The sequence below is a fragment of the Mytilus galloprovincialis genome, chromosome 11, assembly GCF_965363235.1.
Source record: "Mytilus galloprovincialis chromosome 11, xbMytGall1.hap1.1, whole genome shotgun sequence".
NCBI classification, from domain to species: Eukaryota; Metazoa; Mollusca; class Bivalvia; order Mytilida; family Mytilidae; genus Mytilus; species Mytilus galloprovincialis.
In genome coordinates, this window is record NC_134848.1 from 19,372,942 (window position 1) to 19,388,325 (window position 15,384).

A 15,384-nucleotide genomic window follows, 5' to 3' on the forward strand; every position below is an offset into this window, starting at 1 on the left:
AAAGAAGTGAAGAAGAACTGTAAACAAGATAAAAGAGACTATGTTGAACAACTAGCACAAGAAGCAGAAATTGCATGTAGCAAAGGAGACATAAAATCTCTCTACAACACCACAAAACAACTAAGTGGAAGAAGATCAAACTCAAGTGCTACAGTCAAAGATAAAAATGGCAATGTGTTAACAAAGATTGAAGATCAATTAAAACGATGGAAAGATCATTTTGAAGAAGTGCTGAACAGACCCTCTCCAACAGACCCACCTATCATTGAAGGGAGACAGGTCCTGAATATCAAGACAGGAGATATAACTAGAACAGAGGTCAACGCTGCAATAAAGCAACTAAAGAATGGAAAAGCAGGAGGGATCGACAACATACCCCCTGAAGCTATTAAGGCAATGGATAACATCTGTATTGATAAACTTCACCAACTACTTAACAAAATATGGAATGACGAACATATACCTGATGACTGGCGTAAAGGAATCCTCATTAAAGTACCAAAGAAAGGCGACAAATCAATCTGTAGCAATTGGAGAGGAATTATTTTGCTTTCCATTCCTAGTAAAGTCCTATGTCACATCATCCTACAGAGGTTAAAGAAAGAAGTTGATAAGTTACTAAGAGACGAACAGGCCGGTTTCAGACAGGAGAGATCATGTATTGACCAAATTGCCACATTAAGAATCATAATCGAACAAACCATTGAATGGCAGACATCCCTTTACTTAACATTTGTAGATTTCGAGAGGGCCTTTGATAGTATAGACCATCAAGTACTATGGAACATTCTTAGACATTATGGAATACCCGAGAAAATCATATCCGTCATCCAACAGCTCTATGACGGTTTTACATGTCAAGTGAGCCATGCAGAGACTCTGACAGATCCATTTCCTGTATCAACCGGTGTCAGACAAGGATGTTTACTTTCCCCTCTCCTTTTTCTGATAGTGATAGATTGGGTGAGTCGGAAATCATACAATACTCCTTTGGGTATTAAATGGACATTACAGTCATGCCTTGAAGACCTGGACTTTGCAGACGATATCTGTCAGCTTTCCCATCGCCATGAAGATTCACAAAAGCAAGCAGCCAACCTTGAAACAACTGCAAAACAAGTAGGACTATACATAAATGCAAAAAAGACAAAATCCATGAGGGTAAACACAAACCAACTTAACAAAACCAAAGTGAGAGATGCTGAAATTGAAGATGTCCGTGAATTCACATATCTTGGAAGTGTAATCAGTACATCAGGTGGGACAGATGAAGATATCCAATCCAGAAAAAGAAAAGCTCAACAAGCCTTTGCTATCCTAAAACCAGTCTGGAGGAGCAAAGCTCTTAGATCGAACACCAAAATCAGGATCTTCAACTCAAACGTAAAATCTATACTTCTCTATGGTTCAGAAACTTGGAGACTGACAGCTGCATCAACAAAAACATTACAAGTTTTCATGAACAGATGCCTTAGAAACATCATTGGAATAAAGTGGCCAAACACAATCAGCAACAAAGAGTTATGGAAAAGAACAAGACAAGAACCAATAGAAAGAACGATAACAACAAGAAGATGGAAATGGATTGGACACACTTTACGTAAAAGCAACACAAATGTAACAAGACAGGCACTAGATTGGAATCCCCAAGGGCATCGTAAAAGGGGGCGACCAAAATCCACCTGGCGCAGAGATTTAACATCTGATCTTCAGAAAATTGGAAAAACATGGGGTGAAGCAAAGAAACTAGCCAAGGACAGGAAAAGATGGAAAGCTACTGTAGTCGCCCTATGTCCCCCTTGGGACGAAGTGGATTAAGTCAAGTAAGTAAGTCACCATGTTCAAAAATGACATTTGAAGTTCATCATCTAATTAAATACCAAGATAATTAATATAACTTTAAAAATTGATTATGAACACATGGAAATCTTCACTTGATCTCATTATGGGAACTGACATCTATTTTATAAAAAATAAATAAAAATGTATTGACTCACGTTATAGCGGGGGTTTGTACGAACTACCTTCATATATCAAACATAATATGTAGTCTCATTACTTGTTGAGGTCAACAATCAATTAATCATTATACTGCAATATATCCAAAATGTACAAAACCATACAAGAAAATCGACTAAAAAACAATAGCTAGTACTAATCAAATGTAGACCTCACTTTCGAATTGTTTATAAAAGCTTTGAAGTCACCTGGAGCCCGAAAACTTTATATTAAGGGTTAATAATTTCGTGGATTTGACTATCATAAGACATTCAATATGCAATATTTAATTGTATGTTTGAAATCTGTAAAAGAGGGACGAAAGATACCAGAGGGACAGTCAAACTCATAAATCGAAAATAAACTGATATGCATGGATAAAAATGAAAACGACAAACAGACAAACAATAGTACACATGACACAACATGGAAAACTAAAGAATAAGCAACACGAACCCAACCAAAAACAAGGGGTGATCTCAGGTGCTCCGGAAAGGTAAGCAGATCCTGCTCCACATGTTGCACCCGTCGTGTTGCTCATATTCTAATGAATCCGGTAAATAGTCTAATTCGGTAGGCCACATTCATGAAAGGGAAGAGGATTGTAGTTACGACGTAAGGAACATATCCGAAATCATTTGAAAAACGGTTATCCAATAACGGTCAACCAACTCGTGATGGCGTCCGTAAAATCAATTTTGCATAATTTATTTATTAAAATAACAAAAAAGAAAACATTGTATTCATCTCTAACTTCAACACATATACTACATACTAGTAATTTGTATTCTCTTTGAATTTCTTTATACTGTTTTGATGATATGTGTAATCAATTAGTAATGTCACGAAATTTTGTGACTGATTGTTTACAAGTTCTATTTCTGTGTGACTCTTATTAACCATAATATATATAAGACAAGTTAACTTTCGGCAGACGTGATGATGCCCGAATGCATAAACTGTACCTCAAACAAAAATCAATTCGACTGAGCGTTCTAAATGAATGACCATAAAACGGAACCAGATCATTTATTATTTAAAAGTCAATGTATTTGTTCTTCGCCACCAGCCTCTCTCTCAGTGAGAGCATGCGCAGAATTGACAGCTGTCTGGACCACGTAGATATCCATGCGCACAAAAGATGTTACACGTGTCGAATTCCTGAACACATGGTTTCATCAGTTTGATGATTGGTTCTACTGACTTGGTTAGGTGCACTGTAATAAAATCAACATATCCTGAAATTATAGTAAGACTTAATTAAACTACGTGATTAAAACTCATTGGAATATATACTGTATGGTAACAGCCAAGAAATTAACTACATGTTTTATCAATTATATTAGTTAGAAAAAAACCCCACCCATATTCTAATGCATGGGCAAAATAAGTGGAGCCACCGATGTTAAAAACTTCAATTGTATTCAATTCAATTGTAATATAGCAAACAAAAGGAAGAAGAACATTAGAGAAAAAAAAAAGAATTCTGAACAGAGCAATACTAAGTGCGTCGATAGCGTACGTATGACCTATCTGCACGCAGTTATCGGTGGTTTCATGTCCGGTGCTAGTAGGTTCTGTGAATCAGCTAGGTGCAAACAAGTATAACCACCAAAATTCAAAATGGAAAGTCGATAATCAAATGGCATAAAATCAAAAGCTAGTATACATCAAACAAATGAATAACAACTGTCATATTCCTGACTTGGTACAGGCATTTTCTTATGTATAGAAAATGGTAAATTAAACGTTTTATAGCTTGCTAAATAACTCACTTGTATGACAGTTGCAGCAAATTCCATTATATTGAAAACGACGTGTGAACAAAACAAAACAAACAGACATAATAGGTAAAAATGTGAAAAAATAGGGGTATAGCAATCAACATTGTGTTATAATCTTTATCACTATACAATCAAACAAATATGTAACAAAGAAGCACACAAAGCCTTTAAGGCTTATAGACCAAGTACAGTTGCATAAATGAAAGACAAGAATACACAAATTATCATTGAATAATAACAATGACGAGATGTAAGTGTACAGAGTTGCGTAATATGTATATCACCAAAAACAGACTAAACAGAAAAAGAAATATTCATGAAGACAAATACAAAATTACTTTAAACACAAGTCATGTTTAAGATGATTAACAATGTCAGTACCAAGGATCTATACTTCAAGACCATCGTGTATTATTTGCGAAGTTTGATACGGAATATATAATCAACAAGGTCTTGGAACCTTCCAATAAACTTTTTTCTTTGTAGAAAAAATGACGAGACGTTCTTTGTCATAGCCCTGGTTTATCAACTTTCTGCTCAGACACTGGAGACGTTTTACAAGGTCTGAGTTAGAGCTGCATGCTCTTGAATACCAAATAAGATGGGAATGTATATCCCATATTCAGGTGAAGTTTGTATATTGCTACTTAGGTAGGGGGCATTGTTATTTTAAGCATCTTTTGTAATTGAACTACCGGAAATATTTGCCACTGGACTTATATAACACTTAGTTTAAAAAAAAAAAAAAACAATATACCTGCCAACTTTTCAAAATGCCCATGGGGGTTTTACGTGTCCTACAAAACCTTCAAGGAGGCCTTCAAATATATTTTAATGTTGGGTTTTTTTTTGGCTTCTTTGTAAATTAAATTTTTTGTTGAAAGTTGTGGACAAAATTGCTCTTTCAAAATTTACATTTGGAAGCTTCCATGGGGGAATCCCCCGCAAATAGTGACAGTTGGCAGGTATGAACATGATTGAACGAAAACTTACATGCCGCTTCAATATCTTCCTTGCACGTGCAGAACGTGCAATCATTTTTGTCAGTCATAAAACCTTTCTTACACTTCACCTGGCAGATGGCTATCGCTATTACACATTTCTCGCTCATTGTGCTCACTAATTTTCTTGGAACCTGTGTGGTGGGTACAGCTAAAATACATGAAAAGCCAATGTATGTATAACATAAGCGGTGCTAATTTATTGCACTTAAATGGTACCCAACACCTTGACTAAAATTAATTTGGCTCGTTTCATTTTCATAAAATTTTGCCAAAGTATTTACTTTAATCCTTTGAGAAAATATAAAAAATAAAAAAAAAAAACTTGAACCAATCACTTTCTCGGAAAAAAATTGTTGGATATATAGCAGTTTGACAAACACTAATTGTGATCATTGGGAAGTTTAATTTTTCCTTAACAATACAACATGATTAAAACGTTTAGCTGATTTTACAGAGTTATCATCCTATAGTGTTAGGTACCATCGTAATGTAAATAATCGATAATTTGTAGTCCAGGCCAAAATATGTGAAAATCCGAAACTTTAAACAAACGCTGAAGAGTTGATAAAACCAAAATACTAAACTTTTGAAACATGTTCAAAAGTTTTGAAAACATTTCAAGCGATCCCAGGTCTCAATTAATTCATCCTTAACTTGAATCTAGTTTTGGGTATTTTGATTATTGGGCTGAATGTTGATACTAAGATGGTATTTTTGTTTTATTTTGTTGTTGGATTGCTTTTTATTAACGTATATACAAAATGTTGTGTAATTCATATAAATTGTTATTTGGATGGAGAGTTGTCTCATTGGCACTCACACCACATCTTCCTATATCTATGTAACATAAACATAAGACTTTTAGTGAGAGCACTACTACATTGTTTGTATAATAGGGAAATAACTCATAATTTCTGTTGGGAGAAACAAATGCAGTTTGAGAGTTGTCTATTATAAAACTTAACATAAGGTATACTAGTATGCGATAATATTAGAAAAAAAAAAACATACATTGTGTTGAATTTGGTGCACATAGACAAAACTGGCAGCCACTGGATCCATGGACATATCCATGTACACACTTAAGAATACATTTCTGACTAGGTATACATGCGTTGTTTAAAGTAGTAGACGGAGTTGTTGTTGTTGGTGTTTCTATTAATAAGAAAGAGAATATCAGCAGAGGACGAGGAACGAATTTCAATGCAACAAGAAATATATGTGAATAGTTTGGTAGGATCCGAAATTGAGCTTAAGCAACTGTCTTCAATGAGACCGCTATTACCGGATGATTCTAGGGGAAGTTATTTGATGCTAGGATCGTACTCAAACAACCAATGTGTATTCTAGTTCCTGATTATTTTAAAATATGTTATTTTTGTTTTTTTAATTGTTATCTGTCTTTCTGCCTGTTCCAAATTCGTCGGTCCTTATAGCTGGAGTCACATGATTGCATTTCGCCCATGACAAAAGAACTGACTTTTTTTTGTCACATACTCCCAGAAACTGCTACAAATTACTGTTAAACTCGTATCGTCGACAAGACATGCATCTTATGCGCACCTTTTCCTGCAATTTCTGTGAATTTGAGAAACCCTTTCATGGTTAGTAGGGTCAGAAAAAAATGAAGCCTAGTAAGAGACATACCATATACCTTATTGAGGAATCCTGTAGGGAATCTTGTGTAAGTCATTTAATTTTGCTCGTATGTTTCATTGGCTCTTGGTTTGTTTACAACCAGTAACAATGGATACAGATTTATAAGCAAAGTGAAAGCACTTATATAAAGTACTTACCGGTTGTTATTCTTTGAGCATATGGTGAGCATAAACAATATTGGCAATTGTTTGGACCAATCAGAAAGCCGTATTTACAGGATTTATCACACGTGGTCTCAGACGAAATACACGGTTTTATTAGAGGAACAGAGGTATGATGGACCACAGTTGTCGGAATTGTTGTTGCATCTGTAAATAGAAACAAAGAATTGAATGGTTGTTGTTTGTTGATCATATGCGTTGTTTGTTTATTGTTTTGTACAGTTCTTGTATTTTTCTGCTGCACCATTGTCTCAGGATTACAGGTTGGGCGCCCACTAACATGTTTAACCACGCAACATTCTTTATGTATGTGCCTGTCCCATGTCAGGAGCCTGTAATTCAGTGGTTTTTTGTTTGTTGCTATGTTACGAATTTGACTATGCGGTATGGACTTTTCTCATTTGTCTCTGTGACAATCATATCATATCATATCTTCTGTTAATAAGATTACAACAAATGGGGCAAAATAAATAAATTTAATTTAGAATCGAAACGGTCAATGTCAAAGAGACAACAACCCGACCAAAGAGCAGAAAACAGCCAAAGTCCACCAATTGGTCTTTAACACAGCGAAAAATCAAACACATTGAGGCGGGCTTACGTTGACCCCTAAACAATAATGGGTATACTACTTCAGCGAAACTCCGAAACATATAACCAAAATTGAAAAAAAGCCTGCAAGACGCAAGGAATAGATAATAATGGCTTAAAAAGATAAAGAATACAGAAATGAAGGTAACCCTCCTTTTATATACCCTATTGTATCTACCTGGTATACTGTCGTCACAAAGACAATACTGACAACCACTAGCTCTCCCGTTATAAACCCTCTTGTAACATACCTGGTATACTGTCGTCACACAGACAATACTGACAACCACTAGCCCTCCCGTTATAAACCCTCTTGTAACATACCTGGTATACTGTCGTCACACAGACAATACTGACAACCACTAGCACCAGTCATATACTTCTCACATCTCAGTATACAATACGCCTGTGTAGGGTTACACGGATTGTGATAGGAGGTGCCTGGAATATTGGCCTGAGGACCGAACATTCCACTCATCTGTTGACCGCTGCCACCTGTCTGGGGACCAATAATCGGTGATGTCATAGAAGTTGCAGTATTACTTTTACCTAAAAATTAAATATAAAAGTATATTTCTAAGACTCTAAAAATAATTTGAGCAGCCATGCTTATGGAAATATGTTTATGGTAGATTTAACATAGATGCATCTTGTATTGATCCGTGATTTTAGTAGCATTTTTAACACCATCTTATTGTTCTGTATGGCAAGCCGTTTTACTATTTATTCGAATTTCAAGATATCTCCTATAATATATAAGATATCTCCTTTAATATATAATATATCTTATATAATTTCATTTTTATAAGATATCTCATAATATTATTTATTCGTATATTTTAACAAATTTGATTCGTTTAGAGATAGTCACATGTTAAACTATATTTTCGAAGGTAGAGAGAAAACGGCGGATAGCAAAAAGCATATTGACCGGCAAAAAGCATATTGCACGGTTATTTTCAGAATATCTAAAAACCGATATACTTTGTGACGTCATGTAATGAATTTCATGATATCGTTTATAACGTTTTGAAACAAATGATATCTGTGATCGATTATTTGACGAAAAAAAATCTTCAAATACATAAGATGTGAAAAAAAAGTAAATGAAATAACAACTATTATTCCATATTGGTATTATTTTAGTAGGTTTCTCTATATGAATTGGATTTTGAATAAAAAAAAGCATATTCACCTGAGAAAGTGTTATTCACCGCGCTAAACGTCACGCGCTTTTACATGCAACGTTATGGTAAAATGTTTCATGTAAAAAAAAATGGTAAATGTTTTTCATTAGATACATTTTCTTCTCTCGGACTATGGAATAAAACAATTGCTGTCTTTTGTTTCGGTAAATATGGGGTTTTATTGACTTTTGAAAAACTGATATTCACTTCGGCCGTCGGCCTCAGTGAATATCATTTTTTCAAAAGTCAATAAAACCGCATATTTACCTCATCAAAAGACAGTAATTGTATAATATGTTGTTATTGTCAAGGAGACAATGTAATATCTATAAAGTTCCAACAAACCTAAATGACGGTTTTTATACAAACATGGTCGGAAATTAATAATAATTATAACAAATATAGCCTTTGTATGTGGTCAATACAGGATATATCGACCCCAAAAAGTATATCGACCTCAGACTTCGTCCTCAGTCAATATACTTCTTTCAGGTCAATATTATACAAATATAGCCTTTGTATGATACAAGGATATATTGACCTGAAAGAAGTATATTGACTGAGGACAAATTCCGAGGTCGATATACTTCTTTGGGTCGATATATCCTGTATTGACCTCATACAAAGGCTATATTTGTTATATTATTAATTTCCGACCATGTTTGTATCAAAATCGTCATTTAGGTTTGTTGGAACTTTATAGATATTACATTGTCTCATTCATTCATCACATGACGTCACAAACTATATCGGTTTTTCGATATTCTAAAAATAACCGTGCAATATGCTTTTTGCCGGTCAATATGCTTTTTGCTATCCGCCGTTTCCTCTCTACCTTCGAAAATATAGTTTAACATGTGACTATCCCTAAACGAATCAAATTTGTTAAAATTTACGAATTAATAATATTATATGAGATATCTTATATATTATATAAGATATCTTATATATTATATAAGATATCTTATATATTATATACGATATCTTATATATTATATAAGATATCTTATATATTATGTAAGATATCTTTAATGTTATATAAGATATCTCCTAAAATCTATAAGATATCTTATAAAGTTTATGAAATATCTTGAAGTAAGAATAAATAGCAAAACGCCTTGCCATAGTTCTGATCTAATTGATTGGTGAATAATTAACATTTAGTGGTAAGTTTGTCTTTAATATTCAGGACAAAAAGTATGTCGGTGAGACAGAAGATAACAAAAGTGTATTCAAACACACAAGGGTGACTTGTGAATAGAAATAAATGTATGGTCATTAATCTTTTTTCGACCGTCATGAAAAGCCTCGCCAAAGATGGGCGTTGTTTTGGCTGTGTGGGAAGTACAAGTACGCAGCCACGTCTGGTTATTATGATACTGTTAAATCCAATGCCTCGTGTACAGATTGTACCATACGCTTTGCTACATTAATAACCCTTGCAGCAACCTTATGAAGGATTCATCGGGGGCCTGTTGAAAGAAAAAGTATCTGTCCATATCCAATATACGCTAATTTTTATGCATGTCAATCCATTTTTTCCTTCGATTTTAATGCCGTGTAGCCTTTATTACAGGACACATCTATTGTTAATTTGTTCTAAATATATGAAATATTTGTCGCTGGACGTTAATTATGAAAACATTAATCAATAAATCATAAGTCGACGACAAACTGACATCACTATGATGACAAAAATCGGAACCCACACAGTTGTTGGTGAAGGGTTTACAGATCTCCAATGCTGTGTTACTTTCAGCCGAATATGACATCACACATCACTAACATATTGAGCATTCAAACTCCGGGTCGAACGCTTTGATGTGACTTCTTTTTGAAGCGTGCTTTAAAGGGCAAAAACTGAAACACCATGCAGTTTAAAGTATTCTCTGACCTGGTGTCAAATTGTTCCAATTATCCATGCTGTCTGGTAGAGCATCATCCATGCTTTCAAAATAGTAATAAGAGGTATTTCTTTTGAACCCATGTACCAAAGAATAAACTGTTTTCGTGCTCAGCATAGCCCACCCTACCCATAGTTAACCTGAAAAAATGAAAGTACGCGTCTAAAAGTAAAAAACATGCTCACGTAATGACCTAATTCTGTTCAAAAGTTTACCAGAAAAAAGTGTGATGGAAATATTTGTTGAATGAACGGACGAACAGGCACGGTGAATGCAAAAGTGTGACGGAAACACTGTTGGATGAACGGACAGGTGGACACAGTGAATGCAATAAAAAATGGAACGATTAAAAAAGTCACATACACAAATAAGATAAATATACATACTGGTCCCAGAAATGCACGTGCAGGTGCGACATCCATTAGAATTTAATACATATCCATTTACACAACGTTGAAAACACAGTACAGGTGGACAAAAGTTTATTAGAAATGCAGAAGACTCTGAAAGAAGTAAAATAAGTATTGACAATATTTATATCAAGTCTAATTTGTGCATGGATCTATCATTTTTAATTTAGTATATCTGTATATTTTCGGAGATTTTGTATGAAGAATGCATGGCAAGTATCCAATAATATAAGTGAGGATCTGAATTTAGGTTTTTGGGTTTATTACTATTCTAGTGTTCTACAATTCAACGCCTTTTTTTCGATTCTTTATGATTTGTCCATAATTTTCTGTTTTCTATATAGTTTGGCGCCCATTTTCTCCATCTTTGAGCGTGTTCGATTTTTTTTGGGTTCATTATTAACTATTCGATTGCACATTTTCACTCATTTTTTACACTGGTTCCTGACTTTTGCATTGGGGTCTTCTGTTGGTATCTATGTGTTGCTCGCTGTTGTTTATGTGTATTTTCTTTCAAGTTTATGTTTTTGGTGGTTGGTATGGTTGATTATAGTTTTTTTCCATATTTTTGGTATTTAATGCTATCCTTTTTATGCATTATCTTTCATTTTTGTTAATTCATTAGTAGCACTACTTTATATTTCTCATGTTGCATTGATTTCCACTTAAATCTAAGAAACACGTTTGCATTTAAAGAATATAATAACATATAATAACATATAGCAATTATTTTCTTTAGAATAGCATTTAAACACCTTCTTTTAAGATAAAAAAAAATGCATTAAAGATAAAGTATGATAATTGAAGATGTGTTAAGCCTATAAGTAAATAAAGGTTGTTTCCGAAAAAATAATTTTTATACAACCTGATAAATTGTACCTTTAAATGACCTAAAACAAACATGTACACAAAGCTTAATGCTTACCTGATACTGTGTAAACAATTATAATCAAACAAATGATAAAACTTTTCATTTTTGTGTTTCTTAATTACAGCCCTCGGTTTAAAAATTTGTCAATGAAAGGGGTTATATCAATATCACGTGGACGTTTTATTTACTATCAAAGGACAACAGGTGCGACAAGAACAGAAGGGATAGTGAACTACTTAACATTCACAGTTATCTACGACAAGACAAAAATAGATCAGAACGAAGATTTAGCACGCATTTGGTGGTCATTAGGTTTATATTTCAATTATGGAAACAACGGAATAGTATTTATTTCATAATGAAAAAGAACGGAAATGGTGTATCAGATGAAAGGAACAATTCGTAAATTGTGTTCGTCTGACGCCCTTTTCTGGATTTACCTTCATTAGCAACGCTCAAAATTAAACTATTTGAAAACCAGAGATGCCAATAACACGTAGATAATTCCAGAGCTTTAATTCAACCGGGATTAAAAAAAAAGAATATCCAAAGTCATCCAATTTCGAATTAGGGGCCTCGGTAGCCAAGTGGTCTAAGTAGTTACTACTGTAATCACTAGCCAGTCAACACTGAGGCTGTGAGTCCGAACCCCGCTCATGCAGTGCAATCGACTCGAATCTTAATCGACTTGGATTGTCAGTTTTCCAATCGAAGGTTGTGTTATTTCGAAGTGTGCATGTAAAAACGTCGGTAACGTCACGATCACATGACAAAATTATTTCTATGAGCTGATGCACAAAACACTGTCAGACAATCAGAAGACGTGTTACATCCAAAATTAATTTATTTACAGATATCGTTATTGTTGCATACTCCGAAACTGTTGCGACGTTTCCAATCGGCAATCCTCTGGTGAACCCGCTACTCTCCTTCTATACGAAGGTACGGAATCGGCCGAGTTGTGACGAATGGCGACGTTGCTACTCTATTTGCTAAGCAAAAACAAAATATTCTGAGTACTGCACTTTGGTTGAGTGCAGCGTAATACAAGCGGATTCCAGTTTACGCAAAATGATACATTACTATTTCAAGCGGATTTTTTTTTTATAACTATCTTAAATTTGCACATAATGCTTACTAAATCTTCTACAACGTTTTTAAGTGGCAAAATCAATACGACGGGGTTCATATGTGGAGCATAATCTGCCTATCGGTTCGTATTGCTCAGTCTTTAGTTTTTTATGTTGAGTTATACTGTTAATTATTTTCTAAGTCGACATTTTTTTTTTTTGGTCATTTTATTGTCCTTTCCTTGGTTTAGTTTAAACAATATTTTATTTTAAAAAAATGAATTGGATTGGGCAATCCTACATGTATGTAAGCCCTAATGACAAAACATAATTAGTTTTCCAAAATACCTCTCAGCTGACTGGAATGATGCTTCAATTAGTTAACTCCTATTAAAAGTATGACTATTCAAAGAATGCTTCGAATTGTTAACCCAGAAAAAAAAGAAAAAAAGCAAATTAAAGATAAAAAAAGTTTCTAGGTAATAAACTCCAACATTGATTTAGAGGTCTCACATTAAATTAAAATAAAATGGTCTTCAGTAAGCTTTTTGAAATAATAAATTATTAATAACTCAATTTTAAAAACAGCATGTTTGATATCATGTACTTATTTTTACTATATTATTGCACCTGAAGAATAACGACAGTGAGTAATAACCATGTCTTCCTATATCTATGTCCTTTCCATCTCTACTTGGTATAGAATAACGACAGTGAGTAATAACCACCATGTCCTTTCCATCTCTACTTGGTATAGAATAACGACAGTGAGTAATAACCACCATGTCCTTTCCTTCTCTACTTGTTATAGAATAACGACAGTGAGTAATAACCATGTCCTTTGAGTAAAAACCATGTCCTTTGAGTAATAACCATGTCCTTTGAGTAATAACCATGTCTTCCTATATCTATGTCCTTTCCATCTCTACTTGGTATAGAATAACGACAGTGAGTAATAACCATGTCCTTTCCTTCTCTACTTGGTATAGAATAACGACAGTGAGTAATAACCATGTCCTTTCCATCTCTACTTGGTATAGAATAACGACAGTGAGTAATAACCACCATGTCCTTTCCTTCTCTACTTGTTATAGAATAACGATAGTGAGTAATAACCATGTCCTTTGAGTAAAAACCATGTCCTTTGAGTAATAACCATGTCCTTTGAGTAATAACCATGTCTTCCTATATCTATGTCCTTTCCATCTCTACTTGGTATAGAATAACGACAGTGAGTAATAACCATGTCCTTTCCTTCTCTACTTGGTATAGAATAACGACAGTGAGTAATAACCATGTCCTTTCCATCTCTACTTGGTATAGAATAACGACAGTGAGTAATAACCACCATGTCCTTTCCTTCTCTACTTGTTATAGAATAACGATAGTGAGTAATAACCATGTCCTTTGAGTAAAAACCATGTCCTTTGAGTAATAACCATGTCCTTTGAGTAATAACCATGTCTTCCTATATCTATGTCCTTTCCATCTCTACTTGGTATAGAATAACGACAGTGAGTAATAACCATGTCCTTTCCTTCTCTACTTGGTATAGAATAACGACAGTGAGTAATAACCATGTCCTTTCCATCTCTACTTGGTATAGAATAACGACAGTGAGTAATAACCACCATGTCCTTTCCTTCTCTACTTGTTATAGAATAACGATAGTGAGTAATAACCATGTCCTTTGAGTAAAAACCATGTCCTTTGAGTAATAACCATGTCCTTTGAGTAATAACCATGTCTTCCTATATCTATGTCCTTTCCATCTCTACTTGGTATAGAATAACGACAGTGAGTAATAACCATGTCCTTTCCTTCTCTACTTGGTATAGAATAACGACAGTGAGTAATAACCATGTCCTTTCCATCTCTACTTGGTATAGAATAACGACAGTGAGTAATAACCACCATGTCCTTTCCTTCTCTACTTGTTATAGAATAACGATAGTGAGTAATAACCATGTCCTTTGAGTAAAAACCATGTCCTTTGAGTAATAACCATGTCCTTTGAGTAATAACCATGTCTTCCTATATCTATGTCCTTTCCATCTCTACTTGGTATAGAATAACGACAGTGAGTAATAACCATGTCCTTTCCTTCTCTACTTGGTATAGAATAACGATAGTGAGTAATAACCATGTCCTTTGAGTAATAACCATGTCCTTTGAGTAATAACAATGTCCTTTGAGTAATAACCAGATCCTTGAGTAATAACCATGTCCTTTGAGTAATAACCATGTCTTTTGAGTAACAACCATTGAGTAATAACCATGTCCTTTGAGTAACAACCATTGAGTAATGTTCATAATTGTTTCTCGTTTCACGTTTTTTTTTATATTGTAGTAGATAAGACCGGTGGTTTTCCCATTTGAAAGGTTTAGCACTAGTAATTGTTTGGGCCTTTTATAGCTTGCTGTTGGGTGTGAGCCCCTTGAGCCAAGGCTCCGTGTTGAAGAGCGTACTTTGACTTAAATGGTTTACTTTTAGAAATTGTGACTTGGATGAAGAGTTGTCTCATTTGGCACTCATACCACTCTTCTTATATGTATCTACTAACCCTGCAACAGGTTGGAGCCTGTCCCAAGTCAGGTCTAGCCTCTGTTAGTCTTGTTTGTTGGCCTTGTGCTGTTTTTTGCTCTTTGGTCGGGTTGTTGTCTCCGACATATTCTCATGTTTTTGTTCTCAATTTTAATTTTTGCTGACTCGCTGTATTGTAATTTAGGAACCAGATTGTGATC

General features: G+C 34.4%; 1 protein-coding gene across 2 annotated transcripts; it reads right to left on the minus strand.

The window, feature by feature from the left end:
• Positions 1–3,012: 3,012 nt before the first annotated feature.
• On the minus strand, positions 3,013–11,771 carry LOC143051816 (uncharacterized). 2 transcript variants are annotated; one of them, XM_076224781.1, is made up of 7 exons: positions 11,624–11,771; positions 10,675–10,791; positions 7,522–7,746; positions 6,583–6,753; positions 5,798–5,941; positions 4,776–4,934; positions 3,013–3,215 (listed from the first exon to the last, which is right to left on the minus strand). In XM_076224781.1, the coding sequence occupies exons 1-7, from the start codon at positions 11,670–11,672 to the stop codon at positions 3,076–3,078; spliced, it is 1,005 nt and encodes a 334-aa protein (XP_076080896.1). In that variant the 5' UTR covers positions 11,673–11,771; the 3' UTR covers positions 3,013–3,075. The 2 variants fall into 2 exon arrangements, with proteins under 2 accessions (XP_076080896.1, XP_076080897.1); XM_076224782.1 differs by having other exon boundaries at positions 3,013–3,236.
• Positions 11,772–15,384: the final 3,613 nt, after the last annotated feature.

What these genes read in the sequence shown, in the direction of transcription:
- LOC143051816 (XM_076224781.1), bottom strand. Translation starts at nt 11,672, where the DNA reads ATGAAAAGTTTTATCATTTGTTTGATTATAATTGTTTACACAGTATCA. An exon ending in GTGTGACGACAGTATACCAG is followed by an intron (nt 6,754 to 7,521) that starts GTATGTTACAAG and finishes TTCTATTTACAG; the next exon opens with ATGCAACAACAATTCCGACA. An exon ending in GGAAGATATTGAAGCGGCAT is followed by an intron (nt 3,216 to 4,775) that starts GTAAGTTTTCGT and finishes ATTTTATTACAG; the next exon opens with TGCACCTAACCAAGTCAGTA.